At 43.5% G+C, this 13,739-nt stretch overlaps 1 protein-coding gene across 1 annotated transcript in view; it reads right to left on the bottom strand.

Moving 5' to 3' along the window:
* The window catches only part of FMNL2 (formin like 2), a 296,810-nt gene that overhangs the window by 94,673 nt on the left and 188,398 nt on the right, over positions 1 to 13,739 (bottom strand). The window contains 2 exon segments of the mRNA XM_045781864.2: positions 1,403 to 1,479; positions 6,690 to 6,770. Coding sequence (XP_045637820.2) covers positions 1,403 to 1,479; positions 6,690 to 6,770 — 158 coding nt within the window.

Here is a 13,739-nt window from a genome sequence, read left to right as displayed (position 1 = left end):
TTGCTTTGATCCCAGAGCCCTGATTACCTTACTTCCTTTCTGGGAAAGAACTGCCAGATTAAACTACATAAGAAAAACAACATAGCATTTTGAACCCTAGCACCTGAGCTGTACAGATGTAGACTTTGCAGGAGTCACTCACCTTCTCTGGTCCTGAATGCTTTCCATCTGTAAAATGAGGAACTAGGGAATCCTTAATTTCTCTTCTGGTTCTAAAATCATGATTCTATGATCTACTGTTTGACAGCCCATTTTCTCAGACAAAGTGATTATCAACTTTAGAAATCAGTTATTTTCCAAATACTTCATTCTCAAGGTGACAAATGTGCAAAGTTATCCTTTAGGAGGTGAACATTCTCACCCAAGCTTCATCACGTATCAAATAACTGTGGAAATTAACCACTTTATTGGCTTACACCTAACGCGGTCTGAAGTAGAACTATCATTTATGTAGTACATTTATTTTACAGAATAATCTATAAAACTATAGCGTAACGTACATGCAAAACTTCATTTCCAATAGCCCTGCAAAGAATGTCACAGGAGAAAGTCCTGAAAGATCTAAAATCTGTAGATTTAACAGTCTTCCCGCTGTTAAATTCAAAGAATCAAAATACAGAGAGGCTACATAACTTGCTGGATGTTCAATAGGCCCTTTAGGAAGAACTAAAGCTACAAAATAGGTTACTTGGTATCCTGCCACGGAGAGAAACCACCTTATTCTAAGGTATTGTGCAATCCCTTCTAGGAGTAAGGGAGAATGTAATAAAGTTGTACTTGCTAGAGGCAAGTCGCATGAAAAACTCTTAGAAATGCTTAGCATTGAGATTCCCCAAACTTTACTTTCTGGAGTGGATTTACTCTCCCAGTCATAAAAATCTAGGGGTGCAGGACGAAGAGACTCAGAACAACTAAGCGCAATGAGGAGTGCAAGGTGACATCACTCCCACTTCTCTTCCCTTCTGGAACTGAGGAAAGGACAATGAAGCAGCTTCAACTAACAAGCTTGGAGAACTGCAGGGATGACCAAGAGATCCTTCAGCATCTCACAGTTCATTACTTGTTGGGAGCTCCTGATTTGCCAGGAATGGTCACACACCCACACACACACACACACACACACACACACACACACACGCACGCACACGAGACAAAGCACTGTCACTGCATCCAAGCAAAGAATTTTAGGATTGTTATAAATAGCCCAAATCGAAGACTGCTGTGCTTCTACGGATTCTTGTACAGTGAGCAATGCAAGTACTAACAAAGGTTCCACCCATCTAAACCTCAGTTTCTTAACTTAGAACGATCAGCAAGAAAGCTTAATTCTTTGGATATGATTCAGTCACTTCATGAAGTGTCCAAAAGCCTTAAAGCGAAAATGTTAAATGGGCACACTTACCCAATATGGTTGGTTCTTAAAGAAATTTCCAGTTCTCTTAGCACTTGTGTGGATTCTTGAACACGCCGTCTGAATTTCTAGAATTCAAGAACACATATTCTCACACAACATTTTATCAACTGCTACAAGTGCCATTTGTAATAAGTTTACCCCAACATGAAAATATCTCTGCTTTTAAAGTGGGCTTCTAAGTGAAATAAGTCAATCAGAGAAAGACAATTATCATATGATCTCATTCATATGTGGAATTTAAGAAACAAAACAGGATCACAGGGGAAGAGAGGAAAAAAATAAAACAAGACAAAATCAGAGAGGGAGACAAACCATAAGAGACTCTTAATCATAAGAAACAAACTGAGGGTTGCTTGAGGGGAGGGGTGTGGGGGGAATGGGGTGGCTGGGTGCTGGATATTAAGGAGGGCGTGTGATGTAATGAGCACTGGGTATTACATAAGACTGATGAATCACTGAACTCTACCTCTGAAACCAATAATACATTATATATTAACTGAATTTAAATTAAAAATGTTAAAATAAAAAAGTAAAGTGGTCTTCTCTCACATTTCTTTTTGCAAAGGACATAAATTGTTCTTATCAGGAAAATCAGCTTATGAGAAAGGACTGGGAAAAATTTATTTCATGTACTAGGTCTCTTTGAGTAAGTAGACTATTTCCCCTGTCCTACAACAACATTCACCAATATGTCTAAGTGTTGGGGTCCCTAAGACTCTCCCAACCCAGTTTCAATGATTTGCTAAGACTCCCTCCCAAGACTCGGCATACAGCTGTCCTTATGGTTAGGATTTATTACATCAAAAAGATACAGGGTACAATCAACAAGGGGAAGGGTGCATGGGGTGAAGTCCAGAAGAAACCAGATAAAAGCTTGCAACAGTCTTCTCCCAGAGGAGTCACAGATGATAGGATCTGTGAAATGCGGTCTACCAGGGAAGCTCATCAGAGACTGAGTGCAGGGTTTTTCCTGGGAACTGGTCACTTTAGCATTCTCTGCCTAGAACATACTGAAAGTCCAGGCTCCCTTCAAGAAGAAAGGCATTCAGCACCCACCATATGGCTGGCACAGTGAATCATTCTTATCAGGAAAGGTTATGAACTCTCTTGAAATCCAAGTTCCCAGTTGCCAACCAAGAGCCACCCTGGCAAGCTGGCCTTTCTAAGGTAGCCATCTCAGGACTGCTCTGTTAATTATTTTCTGCAGAACCTAACATTTCCCAAAAATAAGCAATCGGCGTTACCTCTGCCCATGAGCCCTCATTTGGAAGGTCCCTCCTACTTTCAGAATGCCCTTCCTCCTTCCCTGGCTCATCAAAATCCCACCAATCGTTCCAGAACTCCCTCGGCCTTTCTTTGACGAATCCCCTTCTGGCAGCAAATGCGTGCTTCTCTATCCTCTCAACTCTAAAGATTCCCCACGTATCACTGGGTCATGACGCACATCGGTTCTCAGGAACACAATTTCTTCCAGAAATTATTTATAGTAACTGAAGTTTTAGGCCACTCTGGAAGTAGGACATTTGATGTGCCGTGCCTTCTAAGGAGAGTTCTATGCTCTCTGTTCTACAAAATCAAACCACCTGCATGTGACACGGTCTTCAGGAAAACGCTGTGAGAATTCTAGCTCAGGATATTAGGGACCCCTCTCCTCTGCTGCCACAATTGCAGTGGAAATAGAGTCATCGAGGTCCACAGATGAAGGCATCCAAGGACAGGAAGGAACGGAGGAAGGCTGGAAAAGCGGGATGTGGGGTGGGAAGAGCGAGGCCACGCCATGCCACAGGCAGGCCCTGGAGTCCCAGTGAAGAATGGAACCCCGCTCAGCATGGGCGGGCTCCTATCACCCTCTTCTCCTCTCCACCCAGCTGCTCCTTACCAGGAGGAAGCCAAGAGTCTCACAGCTTCCCCCTGGCTGCCATTCTTAAAGAACTCCAAAGACTTTCTCGGTTGTTAGCATCCAGGTGTAGTCAGATATAGGAAATAAAAGCATCCCCGATGCTATGAAAAAAGAGCCACTCCCCTCTTTTGTCAAGAAATGACAGAAGAGTCGTGTATCCTTTGGAGGGACATCGGAGCCCAGTGTCTCCTGGAGAGCTTTCCAGCAATGAGGATTGCTGATGAGGCCGACTCCCTGGCCACACGGCTGAGGAAACCACTTCCAGGGGTGCTGGCTGCTCCAGCGAGGCCATTCCCATATCAGAGCCACAGGTCTCAGACCGTCTGCCTCGGTGGCCTTTCGAAAGCAGCTCAGCGTTCCCAGCTGCGCTTCCTGCACTGTTCTGACTGGTTCCCGGTGGCCTTCGCGGGTCCTCAGGGGAAGGTTCTCATGAGCCACAAGGGCACCAGCGTAGCACGGAGGACACAAAGGCGTACAGAAGAGGATCTGCTGAAGGACCAAGACGCGTGTATCAAAACAGAGGACCTCGGTCAAAACGCTAGGCGATACCAGGAATGACAACAGGAGCAGATAACATTTCTTGAGAGCCACTGGGCTTTTGCAACTGCATGATAACAGACAGAACGAGCCTAACTCTGCCCCTGTACTATATTCTCTCGGGAACTGTTCGATCGCCAGCGGGACTCAGGACTATGGAGAAGCCTTGGCACCCACCTCACCTAACACATAAACAACGACAGCTAACGCTTCGCACTTTGACAACGTATTCAGCATGCTTCAAGACACTGCAAAGAAAAATCACAGGCCTGTGGGGGGCCGCGACAAGGAGGGGGTCCCATCAGCGAGCCGTGTGCATCATTCCCCTCGCCCTGTCCATAAAAGGCAGGCCCAGGGATGAGCCCCCGAGATCCACGCAGTAAGGTTCATTTCACGATCACACGGCCTGCAGAGAACCCCCCTTCTTTCTTCACTGTCTGTACGTAGCCTTTCTCCGTGCCAGGCCTGGGCACTTCCCCCCAGACCACAGACTCGCACCGCCCGGTGTTCAGGGAGGACACTGCTCTGGAGGGTCCTGCTCGCAGAGAGATCTGATTTAGTGTTTTCCATCCCTGCACTCCACGGTTTCACTTAAAACTACTTGAGAAGAAAATCTAAATAGAATATGCTCAAGAAATTTTTTTAGAAGACAGCAAATTAAATATCTTCTATTCAATGTGAACAAAAGATAAATGAGTGAAGTATCCAAGGACTCCAGACCTAGTGAAGGGAGGACAACTCAGCCTAGACTGGTTAAAATTGAAAGCCCGGATTTGAAATCTTCCTTTTTCCCTGCCGTAGTATAGCTGAGAATCTTAAACTCATCCTAACTGCAAGCTGTGCCTTTTTCCAAGCAAAATTTCCTTTCCTAGGCTTGAGTCGACCAGATCATTTCCTACTGCCAGCTCCTGACAGAAATCTTACTAAAGCAGGGGTGGTTGAGCCAGCATCCTTTTTTTTTTCTCAATTAAATGACTGATCTTGAAAAGCAAAGCACAGACGGAACCAGGCCACTGATATGAACACACGCGGTCTGGGGCCGAGATTGCAGGAGTCAAGGTCAGCCCAAACAGATATCCTTGTCTTTGTCCTTTAGTAAATTATGTGCAATGGAGCAAAACTAAGCAGCTTATTTGTTTTACATCCTTTGCTTAACCCAGGAATAAAAATTGTTCCAGAAGAGAACCAGAACTGTGCCAGGAGACAGCTTGCTGTTCCCTCCAAGCATCTCCTCCTTACCGCACTTGGGGATGGACTCAGAAGCCTTCTCGGGGAGTTTTCTTATGCTCGCCTTTCTCCTAAGAGTCTGACGAACAGGGAGAGACCCGGGGGTGGAATGCACTGTGTGTGAGAGGACACTCAGTCTGTGCACAAACACCGGTGGTTTCGCCTCACTCGGCTCCGGAGGAGTGTGTGGAAGGCTGGGGTCCGAGCCATCCAGCCCAAGGGTTTACAAGCAGGGGGATTTCTGAAAATATTTCTAAAATAGAATCCTGCTGCTCCTTTAAAAAGAAACAGCCCCAAAAACCTCCTGGTTTTTTCTGGGGTGTATTTTGCGGAGGGGGTGCCTTCATTTAACCCTCTGTAATGTGATGAAATTGAAGGCTGCTCTATCCTTGGGCAAGGAGACAAGAAAGAGGTAAGAATTAGGCAGCTGTCTCATTTAGGGGGCCGGACAGAAGCTCTTCTAAGAAAAGAAACATGTGTGAGCCATATTTGTGAGGGGGAGATATTACGATACTTTGACAGGTACGTTCTTCGAAGAGAAGGCTACGCCACAGTCAGGTCACATATGCTGTGTCACTGACGGCAAAGTCTGCAGCCCACTGTCACCATCATCATTCCAGGTTGTATTTCTTCTGCCGGTCTTGTGTTAAGCACAGGACAAAAGGCCAAGAAACTTTGAAAAGGAAGGGATACCTGTTCTCGTTTGCTTGATTTTTTTGGATAGGCGGCAGTGTGTTGGGGGTGGGGGGGGGGCAGAGGGACAGAGTAGAAGCAGAAGAAAAAGATTTTTTAAAAAATTATAAGAGCCTTAGAGACAGTGGGAAACTAGGAAAAGTGCGCCTTTCTGCTCTCATGAGTCACAGCCCAAAACAACAGAGGGAATTCAGCTCCGGTTATCTTTGCCGCAGCCTTGAAAGCAGGAGTTGTGGAAGGCCACCCCCACAACAAGTGCTCTCTGGTGCACAGCGCCCGTACCCATTTTGAGCAAGGACAGCTCGGTGCTGAGACATCCCAGGACCGATCCCAGCCCAAGGGGCTGTGCCAGGCTACATGCTTTACCACAAGGCATCGGTTTAAACCAATTGTGTGGCTACACAAAGCACGGCTTGTTCGTCAAAGGAGAGAGTCAGTTGAGAATGGGATCAGCTATTCTCTCCTTACCTTCGCGGGGCCAGGGGCAGGGTGAGGCCGGGGGAAGCTGCGAATAGCATCAACACAGGATGTGAGTGCACAGCTGGGATGACAAAGCCCCAGCGATTTTTCAAGGCCTCTGGAAAGGCACCAAGGCGTGAAAGACAAGCATTCCCTTTGCTACGGCTGCTTTTTCCAGGGGCCTGAACACCTCCGGGCTGGACTCGCTGCCCTGTGTAACTGGAAATGGCCATGACTCACTAACCAGCAGAGGTACGGGACTCCCATCTCGGGAGAGCACTTTCAAACCCATCCTTAGCGGAGAAGGTTGGCTTTCTTCTTTGTTTTCTCATGGTGTCTGTCTCCCGAGACTGGTTTCCCGGATGCCCTGGCAGAGGCTACAGTGCAGAGGAAGGAAGGTCCCCTCCAGTGCACGTTCATGAGGAAGTGACAACAAAGAGTGAAAACAATCCATCTTACCTTTCTGGTTACAGCTGGATCCAGATACCCTTTGAGCTTTTGAATGTACGTATGGGGAGGATTCTTCACCTGGAATCGTTCCTGCAAGAAGCACAAACGTAAAAAGCATGAAAGCCACGAAGGCATGAGCATCGGCACACTCCAACCGATTAACACGGCTGGCCCACGGCTGCAATGCGGTCACAGCAGGGGTGTGGCCCTGCAGCTAACCTTCACTTATCGGCAGGGCTTGTGAATGGTTTTGAATCTTTACAGTGAATGTTATTATCCTCGCTTTGCAGAGGAGAATAATGAAGCTCCGAGAAATGCACTGCTTCCCTAAGATGACACAGCTAGCCAGTGGTACGAATGGATTTGAGCCTGCGCCTGCCCTCCTCTGGGGTTTGTGCCACCATGTCCGTGGGGCTCCACGGCCCTCACTTCAGCAACAGTGATCTTTCCAACCAGTATCCGCAGTCGCTTTCAGCGTGTCTGCAGTCCACTGCACGTTCTTTGGGCTGTCTTCAGTGTGGGCAAATCCTGTTGAATGTTACTCCTCGAAAATACCAAAACCTTGACGCAAACTGGATAAAAACCATTTGTTTCAAAAATGAGTAATGAGCCTACTGCTAAGAGACTCAAGTGAGCATGTGACCATTTGCATGAGAACAGACCACGTACGTGATCATTAACGGGTTCCTGAGGCAGTTCCAAATTAGAAGACCCAGAAATATTTTTTAGCAAAGGCACAGTCACTGAAATAAGCATATAAAGATAGAATATATATCCCAAGGTGGTATCTGAAGGTACACCTGGGGTTGGACCTGACAAGTGGCATCACTAACAAGTCTTATGTTGAGGCTGTGCATGGAGACACCGCGCTTTGAGAAACTCATGCCCGTGTGTATCAGGTTTTACAGACCATCGTGTCCAAAGCAGCACAATAAGCACTAGTAAAAAACTGGGTAAGACCCAAATGCCCACAAACTATAAAATGGGTAAGTGCTTGTAATATGTTCATGTGATGGTATATGATATTCCAACAAAAATGAACAAACCGTACTGCATGGTCCCATATGGATGGATCTTATAAACCTGATGTTGAGCCAAAAAGAATGTGATTTCATTTCTGTGGATTTATAAGACAGGCAAAATTAAACTTTAATGGTTAGGGCCACATACATAAGCTGTTTGATTTGTTGATACATACATATATATCTAGGGGGTGGGGGAAGAGAGGATTAGCATTAAAATGACAGAGGTCTGAAGTGGAGGAAGGGAAATGCCCAGTGATCCCAAGAGGCTGCAAGGTTCTATTTCTTCATCCATGTAGTAGTTACATAGGCACTGGCTTTATCCTACTTATTATGTTCTTCTTAGGTTTCACAACTCTTTCTGGACCTATGCTACATTTCACACACACATACAAGTTTAAATGAATTCGCTCTAAAAGGAAAAACTAAGATTTGTCATGAAATCAAAACAATTCTTAATCAGGATCTCTTCTACCTACAACCTGAAAAGATGCTTTTCTAATAATTCTTTTTAACCTGATTATTGCTTACGCCACAATGGAGTTTTTGAGTACTTCACAACACCAACAACTGGCCAGCGTGTTTAAGCATGTGTTTATCCCCTACAAACTTGTATTTCTCCAAATAGGGAACCACAACATCCTTCCTGGTCCGCTCAAGTCTTGCTTGATTACAGATTTAGAAAGGCTGAAAGATCATCTCATTTTATCAAAAAGATCATCTTATTAGTGAAAACATATGTTCTGTTCTTTAAAATGCTTTAAAATAGAGGGAAGAGACTTGTAGTGAGACACCTGTCCATATTTCCCCTTTATTTAAAAATGAGGAATTTCATAGTATATAAATGAAATCTCAACAGAGCTGTTAACAAAAAGATCAGCATATTATTTCTGTTTTTTTAAGATTTTATTTATTTGAGAGGAGAGAGAGAGAGAGAGCATGAGCTGGGGAGAGGGACAGAGGGAGAGAGAAAAACAGACTCCCCGCTGAGCAGGGAACCCGAGGCAGGACTGTAGGACAGTCATGACCTGAGCCCAAGGCTGATGCTTAACCGACTGAGCCACCCAGGTGCCCCGCAACCAATTTCTAAATAACAATTCATAAGTATTTGACATTTCTAATGCCATCAAATGGTCTATGTATAAAGCCTGGTTTTTTTTTGTTTTGTTCTGTTTTGTTTTAAATCACCATCACATCACTAAAGGACCAGATAGGATCCAACTGCAATGGGGCTTTAGCAATAGCCCAGCTGAAGACTAAAATAATCACAAAAAACTCCAAAAAATGAACTGATAAGCTATCTAGAAGTCAGTTATTATTTCCAACCTTGTGTTGCTAGAGATACATTAGGATATCAAGAAAACATATGCTTTTTAAAAATCCAACCCAATTATCCATATTGAAAATTCCTATGAGCAGGGACAGCTCTGTGTTCCCTTCTACTATACAGCAAACACCTCCTACCTCATAAAGGTCCCTAACACATAAAGCTCAATGAATTTTAACTCTGGCTAAAGTAGTAGATACTTGAGGACTTAAAATTGAATCTGCAGACAGTTACTGAAAGACATCTAATGATTGTTGTTTTAGGCCCTGTCTTCACAACGGAAGAGCTGTATTTATTATAATAACATATTATATATAACAATATTATAATAAATCTGGGGGCGCCTGGGTGATTCAGTTGGTTGAGTGTCTAACTTGATTTCAGCTCAAGTCACAATCTCAGGGTCATGAGATCGAGCCCCATGACAGGCTCCGCTGTGTGTGTGGAGCCTGCTTAAGATTCTCCCTCCCTGTCCCTCTGCCCTTTGCCCCCACTCACATGCCCCACCCTTCAAAAATATAAAATAAAATAATGAAATCTGTGGACTAGCACATATAACATGTTGGCATTCCCTCAATTAGTGAATCCCACTTTTGACTGCCAACAAATGCACCTTTCTCATTTCCTACTCAAGATGGTCATGACCCAGGGAGTTTCTCAAAAATAGACATCCATTGGTCCTATAAGTACTTCCTTTTAATTATTCCCCTGAAATTATGGACGAAGTCTATAATTAATACATACTTTCTCAAATGTGCTTATCAAAATTTGCCGTTGTTTTAGTCACATTTTTCACTTGTCTGAATAACTTACTAACGTGTTTCCAAAAACAGAACGTGAAGAGACCTGATGCTTCACAACATTGTAAGTCTACGTTATATCTACTGCTCAGAAAACTCAACCTACCTCCAGGGATTTAAATAAAACTGGTATGGAGAAAGGATACAAAAGCCCTGATCATTTCCTTAAAACTTGCGGTTGTTCATCTAATCTCAAAAGGAACTACTGTTTATAAATTCAGCATCTGGCTCACCAAACCTTTTCTTTCCGTGTCTTCAATACAGCCATTTGGACAATAGAAACATTTGGGAGAATATACTGGAGAATGTCAGCGCCTTGCCAAAACACATTTACTTTGAAGGACTTTAGAAGGATTACTGGCATCATATTTATTTAAATTAACCATTTTTTTCTCTAAATATTAGAATTTTAGATTTTGCGCTGAAACCCATAAACGCCTTGGCTGGCAGTTTTCCATCACCCTCACTTCCAGATCTGCTAGATCCCACGGGCTAATTTCAATAACTAGTTACGTGCTTGCTCAATATCATTGACGTGAGTAGCTTAATGAAATGAAGTCCTCAACTCAAGTCCCGTTACCTAGAAATATTATTCATAGGGATAAAAAATATTCTCTAATCATGGTGATTCGTCGATGTGAATTGATGCCATTTGGAAGAACTTCTGAGACACAAACTTCCTTCTAAACATCTCATCATATAGCATCCCGTCACCCTGCCCTCCTGCCATTTACCTCTTTGTGTGATCAAACTTTCCTCATGGAACATTTCTGGATGGGAAATGACAGTCACTCTACGGTTTTTAATCATTCTTCATAAGCATTCAAAGCAAAAAGCCCGAAGTTATTTCTTCACATTCAGGACACTAGGCCATGAACTGTGCTGGATTCGGTGTGGGAGGGAACAAACCTAGGCTCCCCCAAGGCAAGGCAGGCTGCCACATGCAACACCTCATTTAGATGTATCTGCGGTCTTGGAGGCTTCACTACCCCCACATTCTCCCACACGTGGACCCTGAGAGCTTCTTCAGAGGCTTTAGCAAGGGAGTGCAGCTACTCATACACTGCTGAGGGGAGAACGGTGCTCCTGCATCAGGGAAGGTCCTCCTCTGAGACCAAGAGCGCAACTTACGAAGGGACACACAAGGTGAGGTAAGGGATCAATGGGGCGACACGGCACAGCCAGGTCACCCTCCCATTCGATAATCACAGAATCTTCATTAAGCGGCTGTGTCAATTGCCAGTATTTCATTTTAATGAATTAGACACTTAGAAATTAATATCTCTAGTAACGATCTGAAAATTTCTTCTCACTGCTAAAAACGACTCTATTAATGCCAGCCCAAGAACACAATCACCTTTCCATCTGGGGCAGCACTTTTTGTTTTTCAAGCATCATTCACTTATCTTTGAGTAACACTCTATAGTTGACCATATTCTCTAGACCTCTTAACTCACTCAAGCCTCTCTATCTGGCAAGTAGATTTCCCCTCCATTTTATAAATGGGGGAAGTGAAGTTCAGAGATGAAATGATTTACCTTAAATCAGACACACACACATCAAATCAAAGATTCAGCTTTCTGACGCTCTGATTCTTGTTCTTTCTACGACACCATAGTAAATGTGCTCATTTTGCTTTTGATAGAATAAAAGCTTTATTTAAAAAGGTAGAAACATGTTCTATTTTTCTTTTGAGTTCCAGTATATAGGAGAACACTTGGCACACAGTCCTTAATAATGTCCAAGGAATTTAACTTCTTCTAGATGTCATACACAAGTCACATCTCTCATAAATTAGGGGTAAGTTTTTCAAGTTTAAAAGCAAGCAAAGAGATTGTCAATGTTGTACTGGGAATATGTATGTGCTAGATATAAATCAGCCAAACTAATGTCATAGCTAAAGGACATTTGCTGACAAGCCTATATGGTATCTCTCCTGGCTCTGAAACTGCCTAGTGACTTCCACAATTACACATTTCTCACTAACTCAATCTACTAAAGCTTATGCTAGCAAGCCGCCCCCCCCCTCGCTGGCCACCAGGAAGGTTACCCTGCCACGCATAGGCCTGCCCTGCAGATAAGGAAAAGACAAAGCATTTATGGATTCCGCTTAATAACTAGGTTCAAGTCTACTGCAGCCCAAATTGGAAAACCAAGCCATTTCTAAAGGAACTCAATGAAGGGGCTGGGACAGGGAGATACGGGGTTAATTAGGTAAGTCACAGTAAATGGAACTCATCAGCGAAGCTGCAACATGGCCTTTCTCATCAGACAGGCAAGCAACCTTAGGTTCTAAGCAGTTCAACTGTTTCTTTGGAGCCTTCCTCCATGCCCTCCTTTCTCCACCTAAATCTAATAAAGTTTGTCACTGAAAGCCTTTCTGCATAAAAGTTTGGAATTGGGCACTCCATTCATCCAGCAAAACACTTTCTGATCCTTTGAATCCTCTCAATCCATGTGTATAATTACATAAGAAATTACTTGAGGTTAATTTGGTGTCAGCTGGACTCAGGACAAGCATGTTATAAGCATTTACGCTCCATAAATTGTATTTGGAGAAGCAGTTCCAAAATCAAACAGAATTTCAGTCAAGTTTATCTTATACCTTAATATTCTGAGGTTAAAGGAAAGAAATTATAGCGAGACATCTGAAAATCCAGGAAATCTCTGGGAAATGAATGGCTCCTGGGGAGACACACTGACTGCTGAGTTTCTCCCCCTGTTTGGGATTGTCACAGAGTCATTGGCTCTAGTTCAGTAGTGTATCAGCAGAGCTACCAAAATTGCTGAAACGCCCTTCGGGATGAATTAGATGTCACCATCATTATGCCATTATTAATGTTTTATTATTCTGCTCCTGCAATAATTTTTAGATAGTGAAAATTCAAAGGACTTTGCTCTTGGGCACGTAAGCTCGCTACACTTGATTTTTCTTCCTAGAAGCTGCAAATAGTTGGACTTCATCTCCCAAGGATGAGTAAGCAAACTGTGGTCTCTCAATGAGCCGTAATTACACCAGTATCACTGCAATTAGTGCGTACTAATTTGCAGCATTAACTTGGTGCTAAATGCTCTTCAGAGCTCTGCTGACAGGAATAATCCAAGTCCTCAAGGGGTTTACCCTCTAAAAGGGATAACGCTAACAGAAGTGCACGGGGAGAATAAAAGACAAAAATAAAATAGCACATGAATATTATATATAGACAGAAAGAAGTTACATAGCACAGCAGCAGCCAAGAAATAATGCATGTACATACGTGGGGGGAGGGAAGGGGGAGGCACCAAGCCCAGAATCGGGGCTCCTAAGCAAGAGGGACTAAGGTAGTCATAACGTCTCAGCTTTCACAGGGCCACCAATTTATGCAAATAAAAACATCTACACAAATAGATCTAGACTCTCCCAAGAAACTGAGAGTACCAGAGTCCCCAAGGAAATGCATATTCCATGTTCCCCCCAAAAAGACAAAAACAAATTCTGGAACCTCAGAAAGGCTTCCAGACTCTCCCACCTACAGAAAGTATGGGTATGAAGAAAGAGGACAATTTAAAGCAAATGAGGAAAAACTATTAAGACTCTAGCTACCTACGATAACAGATGGCCAGGAAAGCGAGTTCAGATGAGAGTCCGGTTTTGTCTAACCACTGAGAGCCAGCAATGGCCAGCTGCGCTGCGACTCAGAGGGTCCCTGTGGTTCTTTCTGGATGAAAACATTTTGCTAAGTAAGCCCCTGCCTCTGAACACCTTAAATCTTGCTATCACAAGTAGGTCTCTATTTCCAGGCACTAACCTGAAAAATACTAAGGTTAAAAAAATTTTTTTTATCATTTTATTATTTCATTCATCCAGAACACACTATGCAAGACACTGTGTAAAAAGGGCAAAAAAATGAAACAAATTCATTCTGAAGCA

This window comes from Ursus americanus, chromosome 1 (genome assembly GCF_024610735.1).
Source record: "Ursus americanus isolate L20-20 chromosome 1, mUrsAme1.1.p, whole genome shotgun sequence".
Lineage (NCBI taxonomy): Eukaryota > Metazoa > Chordata > Mammalia > Carnivora > Ursidae > Ursus > Ursus americanus.
Note: the sequence above shows the minus strand (reverse complement) of the source record. Positions and strands in the feature narration are given on the sequence as shown.